Source organism: Cyprinodon tularosa, unplaced genomic scaffold (assembly GCF_016077235.1).
Source record: "Cyprinodon tularosa strain WSP-4 unplaced genomic scaffold, ASM1607723v1 ctg473, whole genome shotgun sequence".
NCBI classification, from domain to species: domain Eukaryota; kingdom Metazoa; phylum Chordata; class Actinopteri; order Cyprinodontiformes; family Cyprinodontidae; genus Cyprinodon; species Cyprinodon tularosa.
In genome coordinates, this window is record NW_024039200.1 from 457,071 (window position 1) to 484,817 (window position 27,747).

General features: G+C 39.6%; 1 protein-coding gene across 3 annotated transcripts; it reads left to right on the forward strand.

Annotated features, from left to right (window-relative positions):
- Positions 1-27,727, forward strand: shdb (Src homology 2 domain containing transforming protein D, b). 3 transcript variants are annotated; one of them, XM_038301758.1, is made up of 8 exons: positions 1-160; positions 777-1,143; positions 3,547-3,697; positions 6,755-6,976; positions 19,432-19,509; positions 20,073-20,253; positions 24,175-24,291; positions 26,713-26,899. In XM_038301758.1, exons 2-8 carry the CDS (start codon positions 814-816, stop codon positions 26,897-26,899), a joined length of 1,266 nt encoding a protein of 421 aa, XP_038157686.1. In that variant the 5' UTR covers positions 1-160; positions 777-813. The 3 variants fall into 3 exon arrangements, with proteins under 3 accessions (XP_038157686.1, XP_038157687.1, XP_038157688.1); XM_038301759.1 differs by lacking the exon at positions 1-160 and having other exon boundaries at positions 814-1,143; positions 26,713-27,727; XM_038301760.1 differs by lacking the exons at positions 1-160; positions 19,432-19,509 and having other exon boundaries at positions 814-1,143.
- The last annotated feature ends 20 nt before the right edge of the window (positions 27,728-27,747 follow it).

The following is a 27,747-nucleotide window of genomic DNA, read 5'->3' on the forward strand; positions in this document are numbered from 1 at the left end:
GAAGAAAGGATCTCGAATCTTGCTTTATTTTTCATCCATCGGGGCTTTAACTAGGTTTTAAGACGCGGATTACAGCCTCTGTTGTGTTGTTTTAATCGGCAGGAACATGAAGAAGCTCGGACTTTTGCGTCCGAAGTGGCTGAGGGACTGAATTGGCGTGGTAGGTGGTTGCGCGTGCGGGAGCGCAGCTTTCTCTCGCCTTTAAATCATTTGGTTTGTTAGTTTGTTTAACAGAAGTTTTTCTTACCTTGTTTAAAGCCAGTTTTTCATATTAAAAACAGTTTAATCAAACGTTTATAAAATGGTATCACAAAGTTCAGAAGTTGAAACGCTTTCTTTGTTGATTATTATCTTCCTATGTTTTGTTGTTGCGTTTTTTATGGTTTTGGTATTTGTCTATGGTTACACCCCCGCGATATCCCCGGACTTTTATTGCAGAGGTGTGTGCAATTTAAGCCTTTGGGCAAAGTCCAGTCGCCAGACGCTCAGCTCCCATGGCTAAAACAAAAGGAGCGCATGGAGCCCAGCTGTCTCTGTAGGTTAATATGACATGGAGACATGTAGCAGCATACATACTGTTGCTCTGTGATTAGAAGGAGGCAGATCTGTTCAAACGGCATGAAAGGATCAGTATCTCTGGATTATTGTGTCTGCTTCTATATTGAAATCAGTTTTTTTTAATCATCAGACCTTCCATAGAGCAGTTTTTATCTAATGTCTAAATAAGATCAAGCAATAACCTTGCATCTGTCCTCTTGACCTTTTTTTGCATACAGTTGTCTAGCCAGCACCGAGATTGGAAGCTGAACTGCCATGGCCAAGTGGCTGAAGGACTACCTAAGCTTTGGCAGAAAGGTACCCCCACAACCACCCACACCGGACTACACAGAAAGTGAGTTTCTCAAAGCGTACCGCCTCCAGAGAGACCTGGACTTTGAAGATCCATATGAGGATGCTGAGAACAGATCCAGAGAGGAATCTGGGAATTTTGAGCCGTCCACACCGGTGTACGGATCTCCTATGAAGTCTTCCAGTTTGGACATGAAGTCTCCTAAACACAGGCTGATCAAGGTGGACTCCCAGGAGCTTGGACGCACCAAAATTCTCCTCAGCTCCATCTCTTTGGAAGACCAACAAGAGCCTGTAAGACCTACAGATTCTTGCCTTTGATTCAAGAGATGCAGAAATGTTTTAGATCTCCAGATTTCTTCTCCTGATTTTTTTCTTTCATATCTATATTTAAGAACTTAGAAAAATGATCTTGCTTTTCTTTCATGAAATTTGGAGCATATTTAACATTCCACCGTGTGTGTGTGTGTTTAAGGGGGAGAGTTGGTCTGAAGCAAAGTTTAGATATTTTTAAATCCTAACAAGGTCAACAAATTGACATACTTTCTTTAGCGACTGGTATTAGAAACACAATTAGCATGGTTAGCATTATAAGAACAGTGGTTTGTATGTATTTAATAATGTTGACCTTTATACTGAATCCTAGTTTAAAAAAAAAACATATGAAGATTTTTTTTCCAAAATAGAATAAGTTTTAATAGATAAAACAGATCGATTCCCCTGTTGCTGATGGGAGCTATGGGTATAATCATTTTCCATTTGGCTGAAATGTTCCCAGTTTCAGTACAAACTGACTGTTGTGTTTTGCATACTGTGCCTTTTTTCCTCTCAAATAATCACGTGGCAAATAAACAAAACTGATGACAAAGCAGGCTGAATTAACAGCAGTCATTCCTCCTTAGAGAACATGCTCTTCTTTAGAATTGGTCCTTACACTTTTTTTTGTTTCTCTAATGTAATTTTCAGAGCTTCCAAGTGGTTGGTCACCTCTAAGGAAATAGTCCGGTTCTGCTGACTTTTCTGTGCCTCTAAGTTCTTTGCAGATGTGCAAAGAACAGAGGAGATGATGTCAGATGAGATCTTTCACCTGGTAAACTAAGTTGGCTGGAGACATAAAGACAAGTCAACCAAAAGACATTAAAACTCCCACTTCTTTCATCCCATTTCCATCCCCCTGCAGCTTTAATGATCAGACCCAATCAACAACTTCTCCGGATGTGTGTCAGAAGATGTATATTGTTTATATAAATCACCCATCATATTAATTTACTACCATGGGCGGAGGAAGAAATGGATAGCTTGAGCGGACCATAGAGTAGGAGGGGGACCACGGTCCCCTGAGTTTATGTTCGTCCATAAATAATAGATGAGGTTTGGTTTCGCAAGCTGAGAGGGACCATCACACGTGCACATGTTGCAGGCCCATGTTCATTAAACTGCCGTGTGATCTATCAAGAGCCGGAAGGAGGTATATTTCAAGCCAAGAGCTGTTTTTGTCATCAGGAATGTAGTGTGTTCCTCACTCTGCACTGTATGTATGATAAATTATAAACTCACACAACACTTGTTTGACATTAGGAAAGATGTGTAAAGAACAAGAAGAACAATGTGCAAAAGTAAGGGCTTTGCAAGGACATTGTTTACAGGAGAACTCAAAAACACTGAGCAAGTTGGAAAGAATCTCACAGTTTTCATAGCAGTTTAATCTATGAACAAGCACGTGAAAAATGCTAGAAAGAAATCCTGAATTGGAAGGAATTAATACTAGTCAATAGCTCCCCTTTCTGCCCTTCTTTCTTCAATGCATGTTAATTTCCCATGATCTGTGAGAACATCCACGTTCTAATTAATATAAAAGATTCATGTGCATCCCTGGATAACCTGTTAAACAATCAGCAAGAGATTAGGAGGTCTTTTCACCACAATGTGTTTAGGAGGATTTTTTTTCATAAATTTTTTTTTGGAACTAGGATTTTCTGCATTGATTCCTTTGTGAGGAAATGGGAGATACTAAGGATGTACACGCTTCTAGACTGGCCCTCACGTGTTTTTGCATATGCATGTGTTTGTGCAACCATATGTTGGCTGTGTTGTTGTCAGGCTGCCAGGTGACCACTGTTTTTTCCTCCTGTGCTTGCATGGAGTAACAAATGCTACCACCTGCTTATCTGTCTTTTATCTCTGTCCGCTCCTTGTGAAAGTAAAAGAAAACGATAAGATGGTGTCTCCACCAATACTGTGGGCTTCAATAACTATTGGGAGATACAGAGTATACAGTAGATTGTTGTAGAGTAAAGAAACTGTTTATTGTCTGTTTCTAGCTAAATGAAAGTTTAATGTAATTTTCTTGAGATCTTACTGTCATTCATCCTAGATTTACCACCTTGAGGTTATAAGATCCTATTTTATGTGTAGGGATAATTTCTTTAGCTCTAACAGCCAGACTGAAATTTCTTAATCATCCTTAAAAAAATGCTTCAAAAATCTTTAGCACATTCTCATGCAAGCCCCGATAGTCAAGCTGTAACAAGTTAAACTCATTAGAGCCAGAATAGAATTTTAGCTTGTTTTGTCGTTTCTAGAATGATTTGAATTCATTATACTGAGTCAGCTTTTTCTTCCTTTTCCCTCCTCAGGGGTGCACTAGCATTACCTAAGGGAGTGCCATTTTTTTCTTTTTTTTTTTTTATCTTTCAGGTGGTGCCATCAGCCCCGCTGGCAGGGGACACAGATTATTCCGATCCATTCGATGCTCGAACGGAACACAGAACGGATCCAGATCTTGGTCCTGTACCCTGCGAAAATAACGGCTACATGGAACCATATGAAGCTCAAAGGGTCATAACAGGTCAGTGGATTTATAAAGGTAGAGAAGACCTTTGAGCAATGAAAGTGGACACACAGTGGTGTTACTGTATTATTTTTTCCTACAGATACTTTTTAATGTTATTTTCCTATTTTTCTCTATACCGCCCATTTCCTAACCTCTCTGACCTTAATCCACTTGACAAAGCAGAACATGACTATTAGTAGATAATTAAATGCAGAGTGAATTCACTACATTTTAAACTTTAATTTGCAAAATAATGGTATTAGTATTTTGTAATAAAATAGAACAGGTTAAAAAGATCTTTGGATTAATAAAGTTATTCTCTGCACACTGTATGGCTGTAAGCCTGTTGTCTGAATTGGAGTTACACAACAGATATGTTTTTTTTTTAAAACTGAAAACACTGAAATGTTTTTCACAGCTGACAGGAGAGAGAAACAGACTGGAGGGAATTATTTGTGGAATCTGGCAAAGAAAAAATGAGAGGTTACCTCACATTTTAAGATTCAGTTTTTACTGATTTTAGTCTCAGCTTTTACACTTTTATAAACTTGTGTTTATTTTTCTTATTTGGACTACTCTATCATGTTGAGAGGACAATTCAGTTGTCCTACTATCCCATTTTCAATGTAGATTGGAATTGTAGAAAAATAAGCTAGACAAATAATAGAAAACCAAATCTCCTTTCACTAGAAAACATGTCAAACTAATAATGCTTTATGCATTTTTATGGTTATTGTATAAGTTAAAGTTTAATGACGGCTGCCCAATAGATGTTCTGTTGCTGTTGCATCTTAGTTTGAGCAGACGTTGATCAAAAATCAAAGAAAGATCAAAGTTATCTTAATGTGCAGACGGTTGAACGCTCCAGTTCAGGACATTTAGGCCTTTATATTAAATCTCCCCACATTAGTTCATAGGTAACATGTGGACCTACTCAATAATCTAGATCTGTGCTGTTTCAGCAGTTTCTGTAATGAGCAAAAGAAGAAATGTCGATTTTGTCCTCCTACCTTTGAGGAGGACTGAAAAGAGTGGCTTTGTAATATTTGGTTGGTGACTGTTTGCCACTAAAGTGTTAATGCACCTCTAATGGATTTTTGTCAACCACAGCTGAGTAAGCTTTCAGCATCATGAAGTTTTTATCCCCCGTTTTTTTTTTTTTTGCACCCGCAATTTGCTCCAAAGCATCATCTATCACAGAGACATCGTTTTCTGTTTCTCCCTCTCTCTGCAACATCTCTTTCTGACCCCCCCACCCCCCCAGTGCTCTCTCTGGTCTGTCCCTGTCACTTAGTGTAAAGGCTTGTCCCCCCACCACTACTCCTCTCCATTACTACATTTCTCCATCTCGAGGGCTCTCCTCTGCTCCCAGTGGGAACTCTTTGGTTGCCTCTTTAATCTCTCCTTTAGTGAACGTCCTCTGTATATATTCTTCCATCTCATCGCTGTCTCTCTTTCCCCATTTAGTAGAGAAATACACAAAATTAGGAATAAAAGGATCCAGCCGAATCTGTGTCAGCCTTAAGGCAAACATTTTTTTGCATCACCTGGATGGAGCCATCTAAGAAATGGATTTGGAGTGGTTTGTCAGAGCTCCCTTATTGGTTTTGCACTGAGCCTGTCACTTTGGAGCCATTTTTTCTGTATCTCTGCCTGGTTCTTTCTCATTGGAAGTCATCAAAGCAGCAGCCAAATGTGACAGTGAAATAATATTTATCACTCACACAGTATGTGGTTTTTAAAGTTGCTTTAATTTTACATTTTATTCACTTCTTCAGGATTCATGATTCTTTTGTATAAAATGCTGTTCCCCCCCGCTGACACACGTCTGCATGCCTAAACACTCTCCCCTTCCCTGCCATCATTTGCCTCAATCTTCAGTCCCTGTCAGATTGTCTTCTCACCCTTCCCACCGTCTCAAACCCCTGACTGTGTTTTTTTTTCCCCCTCCATCGTTTCTCCTTTGAATTTATCATTCTGATTTCCACAAGTCTTGTTTTTATCTCCCAACCTTCATCTCCTCTCCGTCACCAGGCTGCAGTGACACCACGAGCTCCCCGGTGCAGGTAGAGCAGCTTTCAGCCCTGTTGTGCTGCTGTCTTCACGTGTTAACATCAAAGGCTGACAGACCACAATCCTCTGCCCTCCTCAATCTCTCATGCCATCTCTCTCTTAGTTCCTGTTTCTTCCGCTGGTTTCACTACGGCTCCCATTTTCTCTTTTTACATCCTCTGCTCTTGCATCTACCATGTCCTTTCCTCCCCCCATGACCTTGCTCCTCCTTTCTCTCCAGTTTACCTTCAACCCCTCATTTTATAACCTCAGGCGTTCTCTCTCAATGGCTTTCCACTTTGGTCACCATGGTAATACCTGGCCACTTGAAAGCACCGTTTTATCATGGTAAACTATATTTGGTCCTTTTCCATTTTTATGCCCAAAAAACAAAAACATGGTTAATAACAATAATTCCAGTTCACTCTATTTTCTTTTTCCTAATGGAACATTTTTGTATAAAATCAAATACTATTTGAGGTTTTGGGCCTCCTGTTGCTTAGGGATTCTCGTGGGAGCATTTAGAACCAGCGGTAATCGTACAGCCTTTTATCTCATGGCCATGTTTGACTCCACAAAGCAGATGCAGGTGCTGAGAACATTTGTTGTTTGGACCCCACTGAGAAATTGATGAAAATGTTAGCAAGGAGACACAAATGCTGCTGTGAGCCACGCTGGAAATCTGCTGGCAGAGGTGCAAAGATGGATGCGGGGAGAGAAAGTATTATTTTCCCACTCTGTGTCTGACCCAGTTCCTTGTTAAGGCCCAGCACATTGGTCGCTGAACCTACTGCAAGCTGTGCAAACATAATTATTTAAATTTCTCTAATTCAAGGCACGTTCGAGATCAACAAGCTTTCTATTTATTTTATCATTTGAATGAAGAGCAGTGTTTTGAGAACTAACATGGGTTCTCACTGCTATTTTTCTTGCAAATGGGTTAAACATCCTGCATTAAAGAATAATTTAACTATATTTATCCATATTTTTTTTTTCCCTCATGTGCATGTACATTGACAGAACTGCAGCGAAACACTGGAGGAGGACGTATGCGGGGAGGGTTGCAGCTTTATGACACTCCATATGAAGATGAGCGAGGACAGCGCCTTGGTTATGTGTTCGGAGAACTTCATGAGGAGGGCAAGGAGACCAGCAGGCTGCCGCAAGATGACGAGAGACCAGCTGATGAGTACGACCAACCCTGGGAATGGAAAAAGGATCACATCTCCAAAGCATTTGCAGGTAAGAAGATGAGACTGTAATAAAAAAGCTATTATTTCTATGACAAAGCCAAAAAATTATCACTTTAAATACAGTTGTCTGCCCTTTGCAGCTGCTCTGTAAATATTAACGTTTAAATGCGAAACCTTCTGCCCCAACAATCCCGCCCCCTTGATAATCGACCAATCGCATTCACTTTATCCACTCGTGTAAAGTTGGGCTCCACTCAGGAGAATTTGGAACTGCATCCGTTGGTACAACTTCTTCCCTACGACTTTAAGACACTGCATTGTTTTTAGTATTGTGAGCCTTAAGGAAGCTCAGCATTCACCCTAGTTTAAAGTAGATATAGACTGATACATCAGTTGGTTGATGTTCTTGGTTTATTTTAATATTTATTTTCCTTGTTTCTGTCTAGGCTAATACACACATGCGTTTGCTAATTCATTAGTTCATTTAGGCATGCCTTGGGTTTACACAAAGCACATGCATTGCCACTTCCTCCATTTGGTACCCATTGTTAATCCATCCATCCATCCATCCATCCATTATCTGACACATTTAATTCCAAGCAGGGTCGCAAGGGGTGCTGGTGCCTATCTCAAGCTGTCTACGGGCAAGAGGCGGGGTACACCCTGGAGAGGTCACTAGTCCATTGCAGGGCAGCACAGAGACAAACAGGACAAACAACCATTCACACACACACTCACACCTAAGGAGAATTTAGAGAAACCTTTAATCAACCTAACAGTCATGTTTTTGGACTTTGGGAGGAAGCCGGAGTACCCGGAGAGAACCCATGCATGCTCAGGGAGAACATGCAAACCCAGAACCTGCTTGCTGCAAGGCAGTGGTGCTACCCACTGCGCCACTGAGCAGCCCTCCATTGTTAATGTTTTCTTTAAAAATTTTAAAGACATATATAATTTTTATCTGAACTGGAACTTATGACATTTATACCACATTAATGGAGGAAATTAAGGCATTATCAGCTTCAAAAATCGGCCCAAAAGAATGGCAGCACAAAACTGGGGTTTGGTTAGACTGATGTCAAATTAATGTAATGGCATCGACCTTAGGAAACTTGTATCTGTCGATCAAGTTGCATACTGTAAATATTTTCCTTTGTTAGTTTTTTCTTTTCTTTTCTAAACATCTTTCCATCAGCCTTAAGCCGGGCATACACTGTGTGTTTTTTTTTTTTTTATCGTTGCACGCAGCTGCTGCTCTCACTGTACGGCTAATCGCAGGATTTAGTCGTACAGTGTGAGTTCACAGCTCACGAGTTATGTTCGGCCCGACGCTCTCATGCGATCTACCTGCTCACACTGTACGACTAAAACCCACGTCAAACGCAGCTCCGCAGTGAAATGGAGCTGCTCTGTAGCTCTCTATCCTGACGCCAAACAAATAGAAGGGGGATATTGAGCTCACTATATTGAAATGAGCTGCCTTGTCAATTTGTGCAGTTTTCTGCTAAAAGTCCTCAAAAGGAAAGGCGACAACGTAGTTGGAAAAAAAAGACATTGCTGAGCAAATATGTCTACTACAGTCTATCAATTTTACAGACAAAACTGCATTTCACTCATTACATCCCTGCAACGCTTCTGTGTTTACAGAAGAATCCTTGTTTGCTCATGTGCCCTAAACGATTTGCCCACGACGGTCAGGAGAAAATCAGACATGTTTGATATTCTCCCGACCTCAATTCCTGATCGGGAGGTGGTCGTGAGAGGCTGATCGCCCCTTGAAACCCCCTCTACACTACACAACGCACAATCAGGCTGAAAGTCGGGCCGATCTAAAGATTCTCGCACGACTGGAAAATCGCCCCGAAAATCACACAGAGTACACCCGGCTTTAGAGGAGCTTCTTAATCCCTGCTAAAGAAAAGCAAAAGTTGCCGTCATATTGTTTTCAGGGCGATGTGCAGCTTTCATATGACATGGTTTCAACCATTTTTTATTTACACCTTTTTAATGGCAGATTTTTTAGAAGCGCTCAACTAGTTGTTCAATTCTTCTAATTCACAGCAAATCTCGTCTCAAGGCGCTTAATAAGTGGACCTGATTTACTTACAGAAAAACAGATGCTTCAGTGCAATCCGTGTATCAATTGTTAATTTCTTTTTCAATTTGAAAACAACAATAAAAAAAAAAAAACAAGTAACCAAATTAATTTTTTTATTCTTTCATAAAAATGGCCAATATAAATGGATTCAAAGGCCATAAGTGTTTTTGGGTGTTTTTTCACCTGCTTCACTGGTTTCATTTGCTCAAGCTTGATCAATACTTAGTTTTTCTTACAAAAACCTCTTCTACATTTATTGACAACCTCCTTTGTAATTGTGTGTCTAGGGGTACAAAACAAAATCCCTACGAACCAAAGACGAGGGCAGCTTTAGATGAGTGAAAATATGACGATATGAGAAAATATGTCTTTGAAGGGACTGATTGTTGAATGGTTAAAACCTGCCTCAATATGAGCATTTTTAAAGGTCAGAACCTTCGTTTGAGCTCACACACTGCCTTTCTGCTGATAGCACATGGTAAAAATAATATTCTAACTGTCCTGACCTTTAAAAAAAATGTAACTACCACCCCCCAATCATTACATCTCTACAGCCTTTTTAACTAGAAATGGAGTGCTGTGACCTTCACTGTCTGAGCTCAGATGACATTTATTTCTCTCTTTTTAGATTTGAACTCTTTCTGGAAGACTATTGATTTCTTGCGCTCAGACATGGGGCTGAACAGGCTTTGAGATGATCATCAAGACTGACAACTGGCTTTTTATAATGTTAACTGTATAACAGCAGTGTTTGGAAGGGAGGGAGATGGTAGACAACCCGGGGAAATTATGTGCAGTATTTCTAAAGAAATGGTATGGTGCAAGCAAACCTAATAAATCATTAGGAAGGGGATGTAGGTGTAAAGAATGTCAGGCCAGGTCCACTTAATTGAGCTGTATCTCCAAGTCACCAAGGTCAAGGTGATGGGATAATACATCAACCTAGACACATCCTCGCTCACCTCCATCCCTGCTCCCCTCCACTCAGTTAATTACATGCCTACATGTGTGTGACTGATGTAGTAATGGGAAAGTCACGGTCAGCACAGCATAGTCCGAACACCGACGGGTATACACAGAAATCCATTCTCATCGCATTAAAACCCAAATAAGCCTAAGCAGCAGAGGGGCAAAGAGGCGCCGTAACTTACCGGAGAGAAGAGACCATTTTAAATAAAGATGCATGGTTATTAATATGAGAGAGAGTCAACTCTCACTGGATTTGCACGCCCTCCTGATGCATCCGTATGTTTTCTCCTTGTTTTAAGTATCTTCTTTGTGACATTTACATCATGCACCGCCCCTGGGTAGTACGGTACTCGTACCATACCAGTGGACCGTGAACTGCAGGAAAGCGCTCATGCAGCCTGTGTTACCTGACCCTTTGTTTTGGGTTTTTCATCCCATTCGGACTCTGTTCTCAGAGTATAGTTGCTGTCTGTCTAGGTGCACAGAGGTACTGAAGTGTAAACACACAAACAGTCTCATTTAATTCATATTGCCCTGGTCTAACTTGCTTTGCAAAGCTCAGCCCACGTTATCAGGGCGGGAAGCGATGGAATGGACTGTATAGAGAAGGGAAGAATGGAAAAGTTGGAACCAAGGGATGAGTATAGTGAAGATAGAGTGATGCAAATAGGAAGAGATGGGGGAAAGCATAGAGAGATGACTTATGGAAATAAAAAGGGACATCCAGTGTTATGTGGCAGCTAAGTGAATGTTTGTGGTTGCCTGGTGTTTCAGTGAGGAGGAGTATTTATAGTCGGGAGCTGTGGTGCGGTGAGGTAAGCAGCCAGAAAGGTGGGATTCAAGGCTATTGTGGCAGGGCACAATCAGTCATCCCCTAACACAGGCACACTTTCTCACACATGCACGCCATCGCTTCAGAGGTGACAGGGCCGTCCCCTCTCTCCTGCCCTCCCTGCTGATGTGACATACTCACTCAGATAACCTGCCGCGGGTGGGCAAATGGTGGGGGTTGGTGGAGGGGATCTCACAGTCTGCCAGCAGCCCCTCATCAACACTTGCTCTCAGGAACATGCATGCATGTGTAGGTTTCCAACTTGTCTTTTTTACAGCTTTGATTATCCCCATGTACTTTATTCATGGGTGAAAGGAGCGCGTGTGCAAGCTGGTGCAAGTAAAGACGTGTGTGTATGAGGGGGTTATATGCACTTTATTTGTGTCTCTCACAGAATCACTTTGATTAGAATTCTCAGATTATCCATGCAAAAATAAAATCGCTGAAGTGAAAATTGAACTCTTTGGCTATTTGATGTCTATAGATCAGAATAAACCAACTTTCTTTCCTTGTATAATTTGTTATTCAATCCACTTCCAGATGTTCTGTTTTGGCATGTATAAGGTTTTTAATTACTAAGAAAAGGTGTGACCATGGAGCTCAAATTACAGCAGTCATTAATTCCCGTACATTAATAATGTTCCTGCATTAAACCATCAGCCCTTCAGCCATTCTGCGTTATTAGCGATCTAATGAGGGAGACCATCTTATTACTTCCCTGATGGCTGCACCTAATGAACCACTGAGTGGGTGTTTCAGGTGATTTTAATGTCTTTCAGTTTTATAGACCACAAAAAAAGCTTTAAACCAGTGGGTGTAAGTATTGGCAAAGTGGAAGCCATGATGTAGAGCCCAAAACCAGCTGGATAGAGGAGGAGAAGGAATAACATTGCCACCCCTTGCAATTACTGGTATGTTACTGTTGAGGAAAGCACTTATCCTCCACTTGTTCCACTGCAGCTGCTCCTTAGTCAACAGCAAAAGAGCAGGACTATTCATAGAAACTCTGCAATATGTTACAAGTGTCTGCCATAAAAGTCGGGTTTAGACAAAATTACTCGCAGATTCAGAATAGTTTTTGCAACAAATGGGGGGGGGGAGAAGAAAATAAATTAAAATAGTGATAGCATTTTTTATTATTGAATTGGTGACATCTTTATTTAGAAAAAAAAAACAAGTACACAGTGTGTGTAAAATGTCAACATGGAGTTGAACAATATTTAGTTATATTGTGACATGCATTACATCTGTCTGAACCTCTCAGCCCAAAGCTGAAGATTATGCACTATTTTCTTCTTCATACTTAACCAGAACCTATATTAAGGCTTCCAAAATTGAGTGTCTGCATATATTTAATTGAAGCCTATTATTTTTTTCTTTGGTTAATAAATACACCTGCACTTTGAGCTATAACTTCAAAATAGACGTCTACCAAAAACCAATCAAATGTATATCAAGGTTTCACACCAGTATATTAACATGAATGCCAACAACAAAAAACATTATACAATTTTCTGAAAAGTACTTTCAATCAGTCCTACCTGTCTTAATCCATGCTGGCTCAGATCCTGACATCTTAAAAAGGAGCCAGGGAAAGCAAAATATAGTGTTATCCTCGCTGCATGCAGTTAGCTGAGCTTTGTTGCTAAATAATTATATAAACCTGTCAATCAGCTGCTCTTTATAAAAGACGACTGTAACGTCAGCACTGTGGGGGTGTGCAAATATAGTTGTTTTCAGCTTGTGCGCCTCAGGTTAGTCCCATGTTTTGCATTTCAGAGGAGCTACTCCACTTGTACAACTTTTAATGAGAGTCAATGGGCAAAGAATTTTGTGCCCTAGGATGGAAATACGTCACCAATTCGACATCAAACAAAACGACTTTATTCGTCATTAAAGATTACATATTTATCTTGCATATATAGAAAATATATTAATAGATTTTGAAATATTTTGATTTTATTATTGAATTTTTATTTGTTTTTTTATGTCTTAATCAAGGTCATTGAGTGAGTGGGGCGACGCCCTACCGCCCTCTATTGGCCAGCCGCCACTGCATTACACCTCCATTAATTTCTGTTAGTAGTTCAGTGTTTTATGAACTGAGGTGACTATAGGATTTTAAAATCTCTTAAAGTTTCTAAAGATTTTATCTAACATACTTTGCCAATGATTGAGCTCCAAAAGGTAGATGATATTCACTGAAGTCTGTGTTTTGTTTGTCAATTGTTTTGTTTTTTTATTGTAAATGTTCTACAGAAGTACTATAAATCATCAGTTCTTAAAGCACGTACAAACTTCCTCAGGTGTGGATTAAATAATTGTTGGTAAGAATTATGGCAGCTGTCTAGATTTGTAACTTAAAATGTCTTTGAAAAGACCAAAATGGCAAAAATATGAAATAGCCTAGATGAAAGAAGCAGCTCCACAAAGAGACAACTAGAATTTATACAGCCTAAAATTCCAAAGTGAATTTTTGAAATAATTTCTTGTTTTGTAGAATTTATTATAAGAACTTATCATTTTAAGAAACTGCCATTTTGTCCTTGCAAATCTATTACAACCAATTATTACTCTGAGCTAGTGCTGAAATGATTAATTGGGATTAATCTACAATTGAAAAAATTGAAAAAACTAATTTAGTAATTGATTAATCGTTAACTGGAGTATAGAGACTGTAAAAACAGTGTGACCCACTTAGAGCAGTAATTATAGCAAAATTGTTTAAAAAAAAATTATTTTTCATTTAAGATAAAAAAAAAAAAAAAAATGTCTGTCAGTATGCTCTATCCAGAACTCCTAAAGTGGAAATGTTTTAGTTTCATCTAGTGTAATTTAATTAAAAAAAAATCTTTAGGGAACCTTTGGCTATCTGACTGATTAATCGATTTGCAAAATAATTGTTAGTTGCAGCCCTACTCTAAGCTGAAGCTTATATAAATGGACATTTTGTATGAAATAAGATCAGACAATTTACAAAGTACAAGATAGACTTTGTATCTAAAACAAAATATTAAAATGCCTTTTCCTCTTGTAAAAGCAGCAGCAGTTTGACATTTTAATAAATTCCAATCCGTTATTCAGAGATTGGAGAAAAAAAGGAAACATTTGAAGCATGGTGTATCTATAAGAGCTTTGTTTTTTATTGTGTGCTCTGACAAGTTGATGCTTCCTGCTGTGTTGTATCGTATGTATTTATGTGTCTGTGTGTGTGTGTGTGTGTGTGTGTGTGTGTGTGTGTGTGTGTGTGTGTGTGTGTGTGTGTGTGTGTGTGTGTGTGTGTAATTGTGCTTGCAGGAAAAAAAAAAAAAAAGGAAAATTAGATTTCCATTTCTGGCTTGATGGTGCGCTGTGCTGCTATAAGCAGGCCCAAGGGCCATCTGACCAGCTACTCATCAACTTACTGGCACAACCCTAGGTTTCCCCCTTTCACTTTTCTCCCCTCCTCATCATCATTTTTGCTTTCTCTCTCTTTTGCCCCTTTCCGCTTGCTAGTCACTTTCCTGATTTTATTTTTTCCTGTTCTCAGCCGGAACCCTAGCTGACTTTAATGGAAAACCATGTCCTTTGTGTATCATCCCTTTGGTCCAATATGAAGGATATGGAAACGGATGATTGATGATAGAAATGGGGTAGGATACCAAAAGATGGAATGGGTAGTCCCAAACTTGGGAGAAGCGGGCAATAATTTGTAGAATAGAAAGTTGAATCCAATTGGTATTGATTTTCTTTTTTGTGAAATGAATTCAAAGATGACATGCATATTGCTTACAAATTATGTAGCATTATAATGTTAGAAATATGTCTTTTTAAATGTGCCTTTTCCTGTGATTGCCTGTACAGAGTGTTTTTCTTGTGACAGAAGGTCTTTGTTTGCTGAGACTGAGTGCCGAAGGCTTTGTGTGGAGACGGATGTCTTCATTAATCGACCGAATGTAGCCCTTCTATTGTCTTTGCTCTTTCCAAATTTTAATTACACACTAGCAGTTAATGTACCTAAAAGTCAGCTGTCTGTTAAGAAATGTTTTCTTTGTCCATGGCTGAAAGAAAGCCTGGCTATTTCCAAATTCTTTTGGCCAACCACTGCTGATTGATGTCACCTGTTTCAAATTGTTGTAAAAAGTTTCTCACAGCTGTTGCTCCATATTGACATAATGACATAATGGAAATGGGGCAGATTTCTCAGCTGTACATCCATAATTCAATATAACTAGTCAGGTTGGGAGTAGGTAATTTTTAAAATGCCATGCAAAAAAGACCACAATTTTTTAAAGCCAAGGAATAAAAGGACTTTTAAAAGAGATTTAAAAACAAGGATGAATTGTTGGAAGCAGAGACTGCTAATGCTCTGTGACCTCTGAGCTTCAGCCTAGTTTATGGACTGCCAGCAGCAGCCAATCAGCTGATCTAAGAGATCAGGTTGGGCAGTAAGGCTGAAGCAGCTCTGAAAGAGAGTGGGGGGGGGGGGGGGATGTTTAAACATTTAAAAACAAATAACTACTTATAATGAATTCTGTTGTGCACAGGGAGCATGTGAAGGGATGCTAGAATGGGAGTGATATGCTACCGGCTGTGGGTCTGTATTAATAACTGAGCAGCAGAGTTCTGCACAAGCTGCAGACAAGCAAAAGAGATCTTGAAAATTGTGAATTACAGTAGTCCCATGAGTAATAACATAATCACGAACTAGTTTATCATGGTCAGGCTAAGATTGGTTTATCATTGCTTTTTGGCGAAGTTGGTAAAAACTTTTGATGTGTTTCTCAAATTTAAAAATTGGTTCAGATTTAATCCTTATGTAGGTGACAAAGTCCCTGACATAAAATGGCAGTAAGCCAAGATCCACTGGGAGGGAAGGAAGCAGCTCAGTCCAAATAACATAACATCTTAACTTCTTATTAAGATTGAGGAAGTTCAGAGAAAGCCATGCTTTTATGTCATCAGTGCTGTGCAAGCTGCTGAGCTGCATTGTCTTTTGCCAAGGGGAACTGGATCTGTCACTTATAAACATTACAGTAAAATTGAATTCTCTATTTTCTAAAAACAGAACATAGGGTAAGGAGAAAATAAGAGGGTCAAGGACCCCTGAGGGCTTCCATATGGAGGAATGCTGTGGAAGACTTAAAGTTGTCGATTTTTGCAAAGGAACACCCATAATGCCCAAAATAACTTGAACATAACTATAATGTATAGAATATAACTAGAATGAAAGGAACTTTGTTTGACATGGGCAGTTCAGGTGAGGAGATTTAAACTATGCTTTGGCTATGAAATATCAGAATTACACCAAAGCGACCACCCAGAACTTTTGACAAAAGGCATGACTGGTCTATTTATAACGCACCTAGTTTTGACCAACCAAAAACTGTGACTTCTCCAATCAAGGAACATTTTCTGTGGTCTATAATTGTTGAAATCTTGGAGACTATGTAAAGTATAGCCACAGCTTCCTGTTCTCAGCTGACAGATGTGCCACCCTGTGTGGTCCTAAGCTGATGTTGCCCATCTGCTTCAAGATTTCAGGGGTCTGTTCAGGAATGATATTCTACATAGATTGATAACAATTTGGTCTTAGCTACTTTTGCTTTTCTGTCTGTCATGGTCTTGGTTCTGCTGTTCTTTTCTTTGCTCCTTGTTTTCTAGATTTATTGGCCTAATTCCAGTTTTGTTGTATTTCTAGATTTATATTAGTTCTCATGTTTTTCTGTTGTCCTCTTTTGCCCTCTTGTGTGTGTATTTTCCTTTCCCCTTGGCTCCCTCGTTGTCTCCTCTCACACCTGTTCCTTGTCTGCTCGTTAGCCATCCCTTTGTCTCTCTCTCCTATATATGCTCTCCCTCTGCTCTCACTCTTTGTTGGTTCCTTGTCTTTGCTGTCCTACCATGCTGTTGTCCACGTTCCTCGTCTCTCCCTGGCTCCTCGTGTTTGGTTTTCCCCAGATGTCTTCTCAGTTCTGGTTTGCCTTTCATTATTAGTTGGATTTTTGGATTCCTGCCTTTGTTTACTGTTTTGCCCCATTAAACTACCCAGAAATCTCCTCAGCCTCTCTGCCTCTGCATTATGGTCCTCCAAACCACAACCAAACCCTGACACTGTCATCCTAAACCACTATTTTTGTCCGGAACGATATATATATACACATTTTTTTTTCTTTTTTGTCCATACAACTACATACCATGTTCTATAAACTTGTGATATAGCTGTAGAGGAAAATCAGCAGATTAACAATTGCTGAAATCAGCCATGTTGCAGCTACTGCTATTCCACAATCAGTCATTTGCTTTCACTTTCAACCACGATTCTATGAGGTTCCTTGAGTATGGAAACTAACAGTTACAAAGTTTTGAATGCTCCTTTATATAAAAAAAAACTACAGCTGTAACTGCAGCCTGTTTTCTGTGTGTGTTGGGATGTGTTGGTGGAGGTATGCGTTAAGGTTTGGCGGCTGGTTGAATCTATCGAGCAGCGATGGCGTTTTTTTCCCTTTCTGGTAATCTGAGGGTTGTCTGTTCACATTCCGGCTTTTAGTGTCATTTTGTCCTTGGCAAGACACCCCACCCACATTGCCTACTGCCCAGTGGCGTCTGTGCATGGCAGCCTCGCTTCTGTCAGTGTGCCCCAGGGCAGCTGTGGCTACAGTGTAGCTTGCCACCATCAGTGTGTGAGTTTGTGCATGAATGGGTGAATGACTGAATGTAGTGTAAAGCACTTTGACATGTCTCCTGACTTGTTACAGGCCGTTTACCTCTTTATTGTACTCTCTTTGAGTAATATCACTTGATCAAATCTTTTCCAATATTCCAAACTACAAAATAAGAGATAAACATAGTATGTTTCATGCTGATATAATATCGAGTGATATTGTACTTTTTCAGGTGCCAAAAGTATTGAAAATTTGATATTTGGATGTGTGAACACACAATAAATGGCTATACTCTTAGATCATTTCATTATTATTTCATATAAAGAGCTCTGTCCTGTCTCATTACATGTGTCATATGGTGCAAATCTAAAGGATTTTAACTTTTCTTTGTATATTAATGATTTTAACAGTCTTTTTTTTTATCGGATCTTAGCTATATTCTTTAATGTAAAAATTTGTTGTCATTAAAGATAAATCTGCTTTTAATGGAATAAGTTGTAATATTTCACTTGTTTCAAGTTATTCCATGGTTAGGTTAAGTAAGAAAGTGGTTCACCCAGACTTGAATATATAATCTTGACAAAAAAGAATAGAGGGTAGTGGAGATGTGAAGTTATATTTATACGCTCAAAAGATTTTAAAACAATTATATGTCTGATATCTTCCTCTAATTTAAAAAAAAATCCTGGTTAACCTACTGTAGCTTTTGTGTATTTTCCATGTAGATTTGTTATTCTCCACACATCTTTCTCTGTTGCTCTTGGAAATTGGAGATGGGAAATTTGTTGTGGTGGCAAGGTGACAGGTAGAAGAGTGAGGCAGTTGTGGTCCCAGGAGTTTTCTTTTCCCCCTCTGTATGTAATTTTGTGTGCAGCTGTGTTCTCCGTGCATGACCTCCATTGAGGAGTACCTTCCACACTTTAATCCTGGCATCAGCGGAGGTGCAGTTCGCTCCAGATGGGGCCATTGTACCAAGCCATGCATCAATAATTCACAGAGAGCTAGGGAAAGTGGCAGAGTGCGTCTGCCTGCTCAATAATTAACCAGGGAAGGAGAGGAACATGTATGTACAGCCTGGGTCCTTCTCAAAACGCCCGTTCAAATTGGCCTTTGATGTCGCCGGCCTGGGGGGTCTTTGGATTAGTCGGCTCATTAAGATGTCACCCCTCTGTTCCTTTTTATTTGTTTTGCAATCCGCATTTGCGCAGAACAGGAGCTGGATTTACATTGTGGTACTGACACAAATGCATAATGTACCTGTCCTTGGGTGTGTGTGGAAAAGTCGGCAGTAATGACTGGTATTACAGCAGTCAGCCATGGCATGTAGTGAGCTATTTTCAGTTCCTACACTTGGTGTGCCTTCTGTTGCTTTGTAGTGAATAAAATACAAATGCCCACACAAACCTCAGTTCCTTTGACACACTTTTCTTTGGCTTAACACACATTTGAAGTTACTGTTGTTATTGCATATAGTGCAAAGAGACTATTTCTGAGAGGGGAAAGTTCACATTACTATAAATAAATGCGATGTTACTACTCCCCTCTGTTCTGTCTCCTGCATCCTTAAGCCTTACCTGCCTTGATTTATCAGAGCACATACTGGCACAGAGATACTGTTTTTCGTGTGTGGGATTTATCAAGGGGACAAGGGTTAGATTATATTACTGCTCCTCTTGACAGGAGGTAGCGTTAACTACATTTCTTGACACCACAGCTCTGTCACATCCACACATACCGCCTCTCACTTCCACTCTCAGTAGGGCTCCCCTTTTCTTCTACCTCCTCCATTTCTCGCATCTCACTCGCTCCTTCTGCTTCACATTAAAACCTTCCTTTGGTGTTCAGTCTCACTTTTTAATTATCGCCTCTTTTTCTTTCACCTGCCTTGTTTTGGTGAACGTTGTAAAAACCCATCTGCTGTTTTCTTGCTCTCCTCTCTACTCCCCCCTCCCGTCCTCTATTAGAAATGAGGGAGTTGACCGAGTTGCCCTGGCCTGCCCCAGTAGGTCAGCTGGAGGAGGAACCCCCCATCAGAGAGCAAGGTGACCTCTCACCCTGAACATCCCTGCACCTCTTTTCACCCACATCGTCTTTCTTTGTGTATCACACCAGCGCATGCAGTTGTCAGGACCTCCACAACCCTGTTGTTTTACATCTGCCGACCCCCTTATTGGTCTGCATCTGCTGCACCTGTCTGTAGCAACTGTTGAATGATAGAGTTTGTCATGTAGAGACTATCTGTGATCATAGTCTGGCATTTTTAGGTCTTTTAAAACTTTACTGCAACCTGAAGTTTTGATATGTCGCAAAGTTGATAATCTAATCTGAAAGGATTAATGAACGGAGTACAGGAAAAGAAAACTAGCATTGTTCCACCTCCTTTGAACCCGTTAAAAGATTTCTGATGCTGGTAGATATTTTTGTCAGACCCTGACATAATGACCTTTAATGGGACCCGTCCAATAGACAATCCCCTCCACTGCTTATGTGGTTCTGCAGTAGTCTGTTATCTGATGCTTTTCTTTCTGCTTGAGCGGATTAATCCACCTGATCATATTGCTATGTAAATAACATGACTCACTCTCTTTTTCCTGCCCACTAACAGCACAGTTTGATGCCACAGAGTGGGATCGCTCGTCCTCGCCCACAGAGCGCTTGCGTCCTGCAGGTCCCAGGTCAAGCCCACTAGCAGCAGCAGGAGGAGGAATGAAGTTCAGAACACCTCATGAGAGCCCTACCATGATGGGGGAGAGAGTAGACCCAACTCTGCCTCTGGAAAAACAGGTGTATGTATGCTGTCTTCTAATAGATAAACATGAAGCCATCATCCAACCTGTGGCTCAGCTTTGAATGCACTGTATTTAGACTAAACTTTTATAATCTTGCTGCTTCATACCTCTTAGATCTTCCTCAGATTTCTACCTCCTCCTGAATCCTTAACTCTTCCTCTTCATTCCACCTTATTGAGCCCCCTGTCCACCTTATCTCCACGGGGAACACCTGTGTTTGTATTTTGTTTTTTGCAGAGTGACCTTGGGTGTTTTAAATGAAAGGATATCTTATTTACCCCCATTTCCACTTGGCCTGGGTCTGTTCCACCAATCTTCAAATGTCTACATTTCTCCTTTTCCAGCACTCATACTGGCTTATGACAGCTCTGCTAGTTTCTTACCTACTCTTGCACAGGGCTGAACAGTGTCAGTGCAGGTACTAAAAAAAAAAAAAAAAAAACTAATGGAAACGTCTGAAAATTGGTGGGGTGGACTAGAGCCAGGCCAAGTGGAGCCGGTGGAGAAGGTGCCATTTAGTATATAGAAATTGTAACTTGACTCCAGGAATATTGTATTCGGTATGCAATCTAAAAAATTCACTTGTAATCTACAATCCAAAATGAATCTATGCAGCTACATCGATTTCAATGAAAGGTTGATCAAAAGTCAAAAAACCATCCATCCATCCATTTTCTTACACGCTTAAGCCCAAGCGGGGTCGCGAGGGGTGCTGGTGCCTATCTCCAGCTGTCCACGGGCGACAGGTGGGGTAGACCCTGGACTGGTCGTCAGTCCATCGCAGGGCAACACAGAGATAAACAACACAAACAACCATTCACACACGCACACTATAAGGAGAATTTAGAGAAGCCATTTAACCCAACAGTCATATTTTGAGACTTTGGGAGGAAGCCGGAGTACCCGGAGATAAACCACGCATGCTCAGGGAGAACATGTAACTCCATGCAGAAAGACCCCGGGGCAGGAATCCTTCTTGCTGCAAGGCAGCAGTGCTACCCGCTGCGCCAAAAGACAAAACACCTTTATATAAAAGCTAAGTCAGTTTTACAGTCAGATGACAAGAAGGTTGTTTTTGGTGCTGATTTGAAATCATTTTAATCTAAGGGAGAAGTTTAGAACAGGAGTTTACGCACCACAAAAGAATCGGTTTGATTTTTAAAGGACAAGGACAAAACACCTTTTGGGTTGAACACATGTTGTCGTCTTTTTTGCTTACAGACCTGCCTGTTCCCCAATAATATGCTATTCCATTACATTTGTCTGTATCTCAGAGACATATCTGTACTCGGACGACAAAACTGCTTCTGTCAGCCTCTGTAGGTCACTTTCAGAAAGGACAGAGCCTCCTCAGATGATGGGTGCCTGGGAGCTCTTCGCTTTGGATTTGAGTTATGGTTGATGATGCACAGCATCTTCCAAAAATTATTTTAAAATATAAAAACAGTGTCTCACGGAACTTTTATGATAAAGGTTGTATGATAAGGTTGTAACATGGAATGCTGAAAACAAACCTAGAGCTACTCTTTTACCAGAACTGATGTCTTCGCCCAAATGAGCTCAACTGAGGTTTTTCAACCAATCAGAAGTGGAGTTTTGAAGAATCTGGGAGCCACAGCTAATGGGTTAAATGGAGTTCAATGGGAGTTCTTCCTCTCTGGAACATTTTTGGGAGGGTGAGACAGCTGAGGCACAGAATACAGAAACCTTACTTGTAATAAACTTCCCCATTTACTGGTTCAGAGTGAGCAACATTTTCCAGGAGGCTTACAAATGTTGTTGTTTACAACTTTTTGTAGGTTCAAGACACATGGTGTGATTTTAGTTTGCATGGGAGGTTAATGACTCTGTATCCTTGTTAGTTTTAAAGTTAAAAAAGTTTAAATAAATGTCTCAATTGCAGTAAAAGGATTAAAAGCACTACAAGATTTTTTTTATGTATTTAGGTAACTTCATTATTTATGGAAATGAACTCGATCAAATATAGAGACGGTGGGTTAAACCGGACATCCAACCCTGGGACACATGATACAGAAACCCTTGAACTGGTTTTAACAACCCTGATCTGGTTGGATTAGGGATTACCTCACCCCACCTGTTGTCAATATTAATGGAAAGGTGCACACCTCCAAATGGCAAAATTTTGTTATTCAATTAAATGCTTATTGCAAATCGCTTATTTTATCATTTTATTAAAGACAAAAAAAATAAAAAATCAACAGCATGCACAGCTCATCTCTTCTGTGTACACTCCTTAATTGGGCCAAAGTCATCTACATTTTCACAGATAAAACTGAATCAATTTAAACATGTTATAAAAAAAAAAAAAAAAAAACTTAAAACATTTCCAAGTTTTGCCCTAATGACTATAAAGGATAAAAAATATTAGAAAAGCTTTTTCTTTAACGTGTGTAGAAGAAAGAAGTTGGAAACATCTTGCGCTGCAAAACCCCTTATTGCTGATCTTTTCAAGGTCCTTCTTTGCAACTAGTAACCTAATACAAGCTGTTAATGCAGGTATAAATGTATGCAATTTCACTTAGAGAAGGTTCTAATGTCTCTTCATTGCTTTCATGAATCTATTTAATAGATTGTATTTAAAAGTGGTCATGAACGTGTAAGGACAGACACGGCGGTGGAAAGAATCCCATTAAAAGCCAAGAGACTTTTATTGCTCTGCTTTGATCTATTATGGGCTTGAACAAATTCAAATGAAGCTGTTCAGGTTTCAACTAAGCAGAGTAGGGAGAGGTTTGAACGTTCACTAATTAAGTCAGAGCATTCAAGAAACACATTTACCTTGGTCTCAATTTCAAACATCATTGGTGTAATTTATGTGCTGTCTCAGTGCTCATGAAGAGCAGTTTTCCTAATGAAACTCCTGAGTACAACAGCCCTTAAGCACACATGCAAATTCAGACACACTGCATGTGGTCATGTGAACATATTCATGTGAGGAGTTGCCATGCTCCGTTGCTCCGTTATAATCACTTTGGGGCTGTTTGGAGCTTAGTGGTTTCAGAGTTTTAATCAGTAAAACATAATTGTAAACCTGTGGTAGGCATGTCTTCCTCAGTCATCTGTGAAAACTTCTTGTTTTGGTTGTTGTAACAATTTAGTGTGCAATGTAAAACTTCTTTGAACATTTTGACCAGTTCCAGCAAGAGTATTTGATTGAGATTGCACATGATTCAGCACAAAACAGTGCAGGGTTGTTGACATTTTCACACTTACATATACTTTTAATAGATATTTATTTGTGATGAAATTGTAAAATCAATCCAGGATCCCGCTAACCTTGCCAGCAAGACAAATGGTCGCCGGATTTGACTCCTCTAAACTACATCTTTCCAGAAGCCAACAGATGCATTGGCCTCGATACAGAAATGTTTCAGTGACGTGTATTAAGTCGACCAGAGGCGGAAGGCTGAAGCCAAACAAAAATTGCTGAATCAGTTTTTGCTGGAATGCCCTCTATTTCTTTTTAGAAAATGATGCTATGTGTGCCTTTGTGGATGGGAAAGATGTTTGGGCGTTCCTCCTGATCAGATTTGTTAAGAGTTTGATTTATCAGTTAACTTTGTGAAACAAATCGAGCAGCTGTGATAGAAGAATTGTACTGAATCTCCTTCCCTTTTGCAAACACCTTTCATAGAAGCCTTTCCAGATGTAGAGTTTAGATTGACCTACACAAATAAATCTGGCCTATGCCAGGTTAGGATCATCCCACTAAAATCCATTAGGGAACAAACTGTTATTTAGCCTAGGCTATGAATAATTTTTTTTTAAGCCAAAGTAAACCTAGGGCACAGATAGCACCATAGGTTTCACATCCATCATTGCTGACTACTGATATGTTTTGTTTATCATATAACTGCATTGGTGTCTTATTGTTGTTGCTTGTGTATGCTGTAACAGATGGTACCACGGCTCTCTGTCGCGCTCGGAGGCAGAGTCACTGCTAACACTGTGTAAAGAGTGCAGCTACCTGGTGAGGAACAGTCAGAACCGCTCAGACTTCTCTCTGTCCCTAAGGTAAGACGCACCTAAAATCATGAGCATGTTAAACGCCTTGCATTGTGGATCATCAGTCTGCACACTGTAACTGTGCATTATCATTTTTTTGTATTGTGTCTATGTATGAGGGCAGATGTCTTGGCTCCTCATCTCATATTGCATTTTCCAACACCTCTCCGTCTGTCTCTCGCTCTTTCTTCTCCCATCTACTATCGCCTTCATTTAACATCACTGCTACACTGATTCCACTACTGATGTCTGCGCAAGGCACAATACTGCTTATCTGGTCAAATCTCTCCCTTGTAATTACAATCGTGATCCATTGTGCCGGCCTCGCACCGGTCTCCCCTCATCACTCTGTCCTCTCAGCATCCTTGATCTGCCCCTCAGTGGCCTTCCTCTGTAGCCCCAGCGGGCCGTCTAAGTGGTAATCAGTCAGGTAGAGCACACTTCAGTGCACACATCATCCTCCACATAATCACTAATGAATATGAATTACCTTCTGTGGGACACCCAAGAAGGGAATTAGGCAGGGAATAGGATAGAATGGGAACGAGGGGAGTGGAGTCACTGTGTCGTGCTGACATAAAAAACAAGCTCATGCATTACTCATTTGAATAAGTGGAGGGTTTTTGACATGCACACGTACACATGCATGTTTGCCTAGACATCAAGGTCAGCACTGAGACTTTTCCCAAACAAGCACTCTAGAGTCTTGAAGAGGTGAATTTATCAAGATCTGTGAACCCTAGTAACTGTTGAATGATTTTTTTCTAAAGCAGAAGAAATACTGGGTTAAAAATGTTATCAACCTCATCAGGAAAGATAAAAGATGTACTGTGTAATTGGAAATATTTTTTAAATTTATGTGAGAAAATTAAAACCATCTGTAGTTAAATAAAAGAGCAAAGCAGGAACACATTTAAATGTATATATTGTATGTGTTATAACAGGTCTTGCTCAGTTTAAACAGGAAACTTTTTTTTTACCTCCTCTGGTTCAGTCTTGTAACCAAGAAAGATTGCTACTTTCCTTTTTCCTAAACAGCCTAATTTTCAAAAAAGCCATGACTTGTTGTCATGCACTTTTATTACTACACTTGGAAATATTCTTTGTGCTCATTAGTTTCTCTGCCAAATCTATATGCACTGAACAAAAGAGTAATTAATGAGAATAGGTATATTGAAACATGCTGTATTAGAATGTGTGAATCTCCTCCAAAAGCAGAGACATTTAAAATGTATATATACATTTTTTTGCACTACAATAGCACTCTTTATCTGAATGTTGTTAGAATTCTTGTTAAAATTCTAAAATTTTTATATATATATTAAATAAATAAAATAAATAAATAAACTCTTTAACCTCTATATAGCGTGGAATATCACATCAACATTGGAGGTAAGTCCTGTAGCAAAGGATTTAAGTAATCTGCATTATGTGTTTGATGGTGAGAGAAGTAAATGTGCTCATTTCCCTAATTGGGGAGTCTTTAAATTATTTTTTAAAGTTGTAAATGTTTACCATGTTTTAACTGCCTTCATGTTTATCTTATTATAAATACCTCTGCAACTATCCCGTCAATAAAACTATATTACAAGAGCATGTGTCTAAAACAACCTAAACAAAGTTTATTCTGCAAACACGTGCTGTATAACAATGTTTTTCACATATTTTTTTTATTATGGCTTTGAAAAAATGGCCCATACCTGTATTCCATGTTACAAAAAATCTGAAGAATAGCTTAATTGACTGTTGGAGGTGATTTTATTGAGATAGGGTGAAAGAGTTACGGCAGTCTGAAAGAACGGGTACAATACTGCCTTTTTAATTACACAAGTCTTAACAAAGTATTGAAATGATCCTTAAAGGCTTGCTGGACAATGTTTACTGGAAATGTTTTCAATATTTCATTCCCTATAAGATGACACTTCTGCTGACCAGCTTCAGCTTGTGTCTTTTGCTTTGCTGCTAAAATTAGACATGCATCACAGCTGGCTGAAAAACTATTAAAGTAGCAGTTCTTTCAAGGCTGTATGGATTTTAAAGGGAAGGTGTGGCTCTCAGCATAGCCACTTCCAGTGTCTGCAGTCTTCTTTTTCTCTTAGAGTTTTTGTTGTTGTTTTTTTTTATGTCTTATTACACCATTCATCCATCAAACAAAAACCCTCTCATCCCAATTTGTGTCAGTGTTATTAGGTTTTTGTTGGATTCATGTTCCCAGAGTGAAATACAAAGCGAACATAAATCCAGACGATTGCTCACACATACCGTCTTGGGACCAAATGTGTGGAAGGCTGTGTGATGTTAGGCTGCTCCAAATTTCATTTCATGCGTCTTCTTTTCCCTCCCTGTTCTTTTTTATGGTGTTTTTTTTTTCTTTTATTAGCTGCCATCCACTCATTTGTCAAATTTCTTTTCATACTTTCCTCTTCACAGGAGCTGCCAGGGTTTTATGCACATGAAGTTCTCACAGTGTAAAGATGGGAAGTACGTGCTGGGACAGAACAGCCCACCCTTTGACACCATTCCCGAGGCCGTCCACTATTACACCACGCATAAACTCCCGATCCGAGGTGCCGAGCATCTGTCCCTGCTCTTCCCAGTGCAGGTGCAGACCCTCTGACAGAAAAAGACTCGATCCTGCAAACCTCAATGATTCATTTCACTCAGAAACAGTAAAACATGAATGTTAGAGTGGAAAATCTCAATGAAGTGAAAATGCTTCATCTTTCTCTGCTTTTTTTTTCTATCTTTTTTTTTTTTTTTTTGGACTGGATTACTTCTAGCTTCTAGTGCTTCAGCACAAAGAGGTTTATGCTTTCAGCCGTTGCATCTGCGTTGAGTGTGTAATATCTCTGGGATCAATTCCCATGAAATGCAGTACCTGATCATTCAGCACCCGAGCTGCAACTTCTCATCTATGTGCTTAACCAAGCGGGCTTACTTTAGAGCATCTGCTCCACTTCATTGCATTTCTTTTTCTTGTCGGTGGACAAGTTTTTGGACGCACATTTGCTGCAGGTAAGCCTGCGCGATGTGAATGTACCTTTTCTTCAGTCAACTGAAAAGGATAAGCAGATATATCACTAAATTTTACTACCATAAAAAAATAACTGGTAATGCAAAAGCTATTAAAACTGATTATTATGCTTATTTTTCATCCCCTTTGATAAAATAAAAATGAATCTGGATAAATAAGACAAGAAACTATTATTTTAAAGCAAGTTTGTACTGGAAAGAAAGCTATTTTTAGAGACAAATGATTCTGACATGCACCAGTTATGCTTCTAATTTTTATTTTTTCCTCAACAAAATCACACCTGTTGAATCAACCCATTCTATTGTGTATAGTTTAAGGGTTACTTGACACATTTCAGTGTTATTTGTTGAATGTTTGATGTATTAAAAAGGGCATTGTACTGGTACTTGATAAAACTGAAGTTTAATTCTTGGTGGCTGCTCTTTTTTTTA

What these genes read in the sequence shown, in the direction of transcription:
- shdb (XM_038301758.1), top strand. Translation starts at nt 814, where the DNA reads ATGGCCAAGTGGCTGAAGGACTACCTAAGCTTTGGCAGAAAGGTACCC. An exon ending in TGGAAGACCAACAAGAGCCT is followed by an intron (nt 1,144 to 3,546) that starts GTAAGACCTACA and finishes TTTATCTTTCAG; the next exon opens with GTGGTGCCATCAGCCCCGCT. An exon ending in AGCTCAAAGGGTCATAACAG is followed by an intron (nt 3,698 to 6,754) that starts GTCAGTGGATTT and finishes GTACATTGACAG; the next exon opens with AACTGCAGCGAAACACTGGA.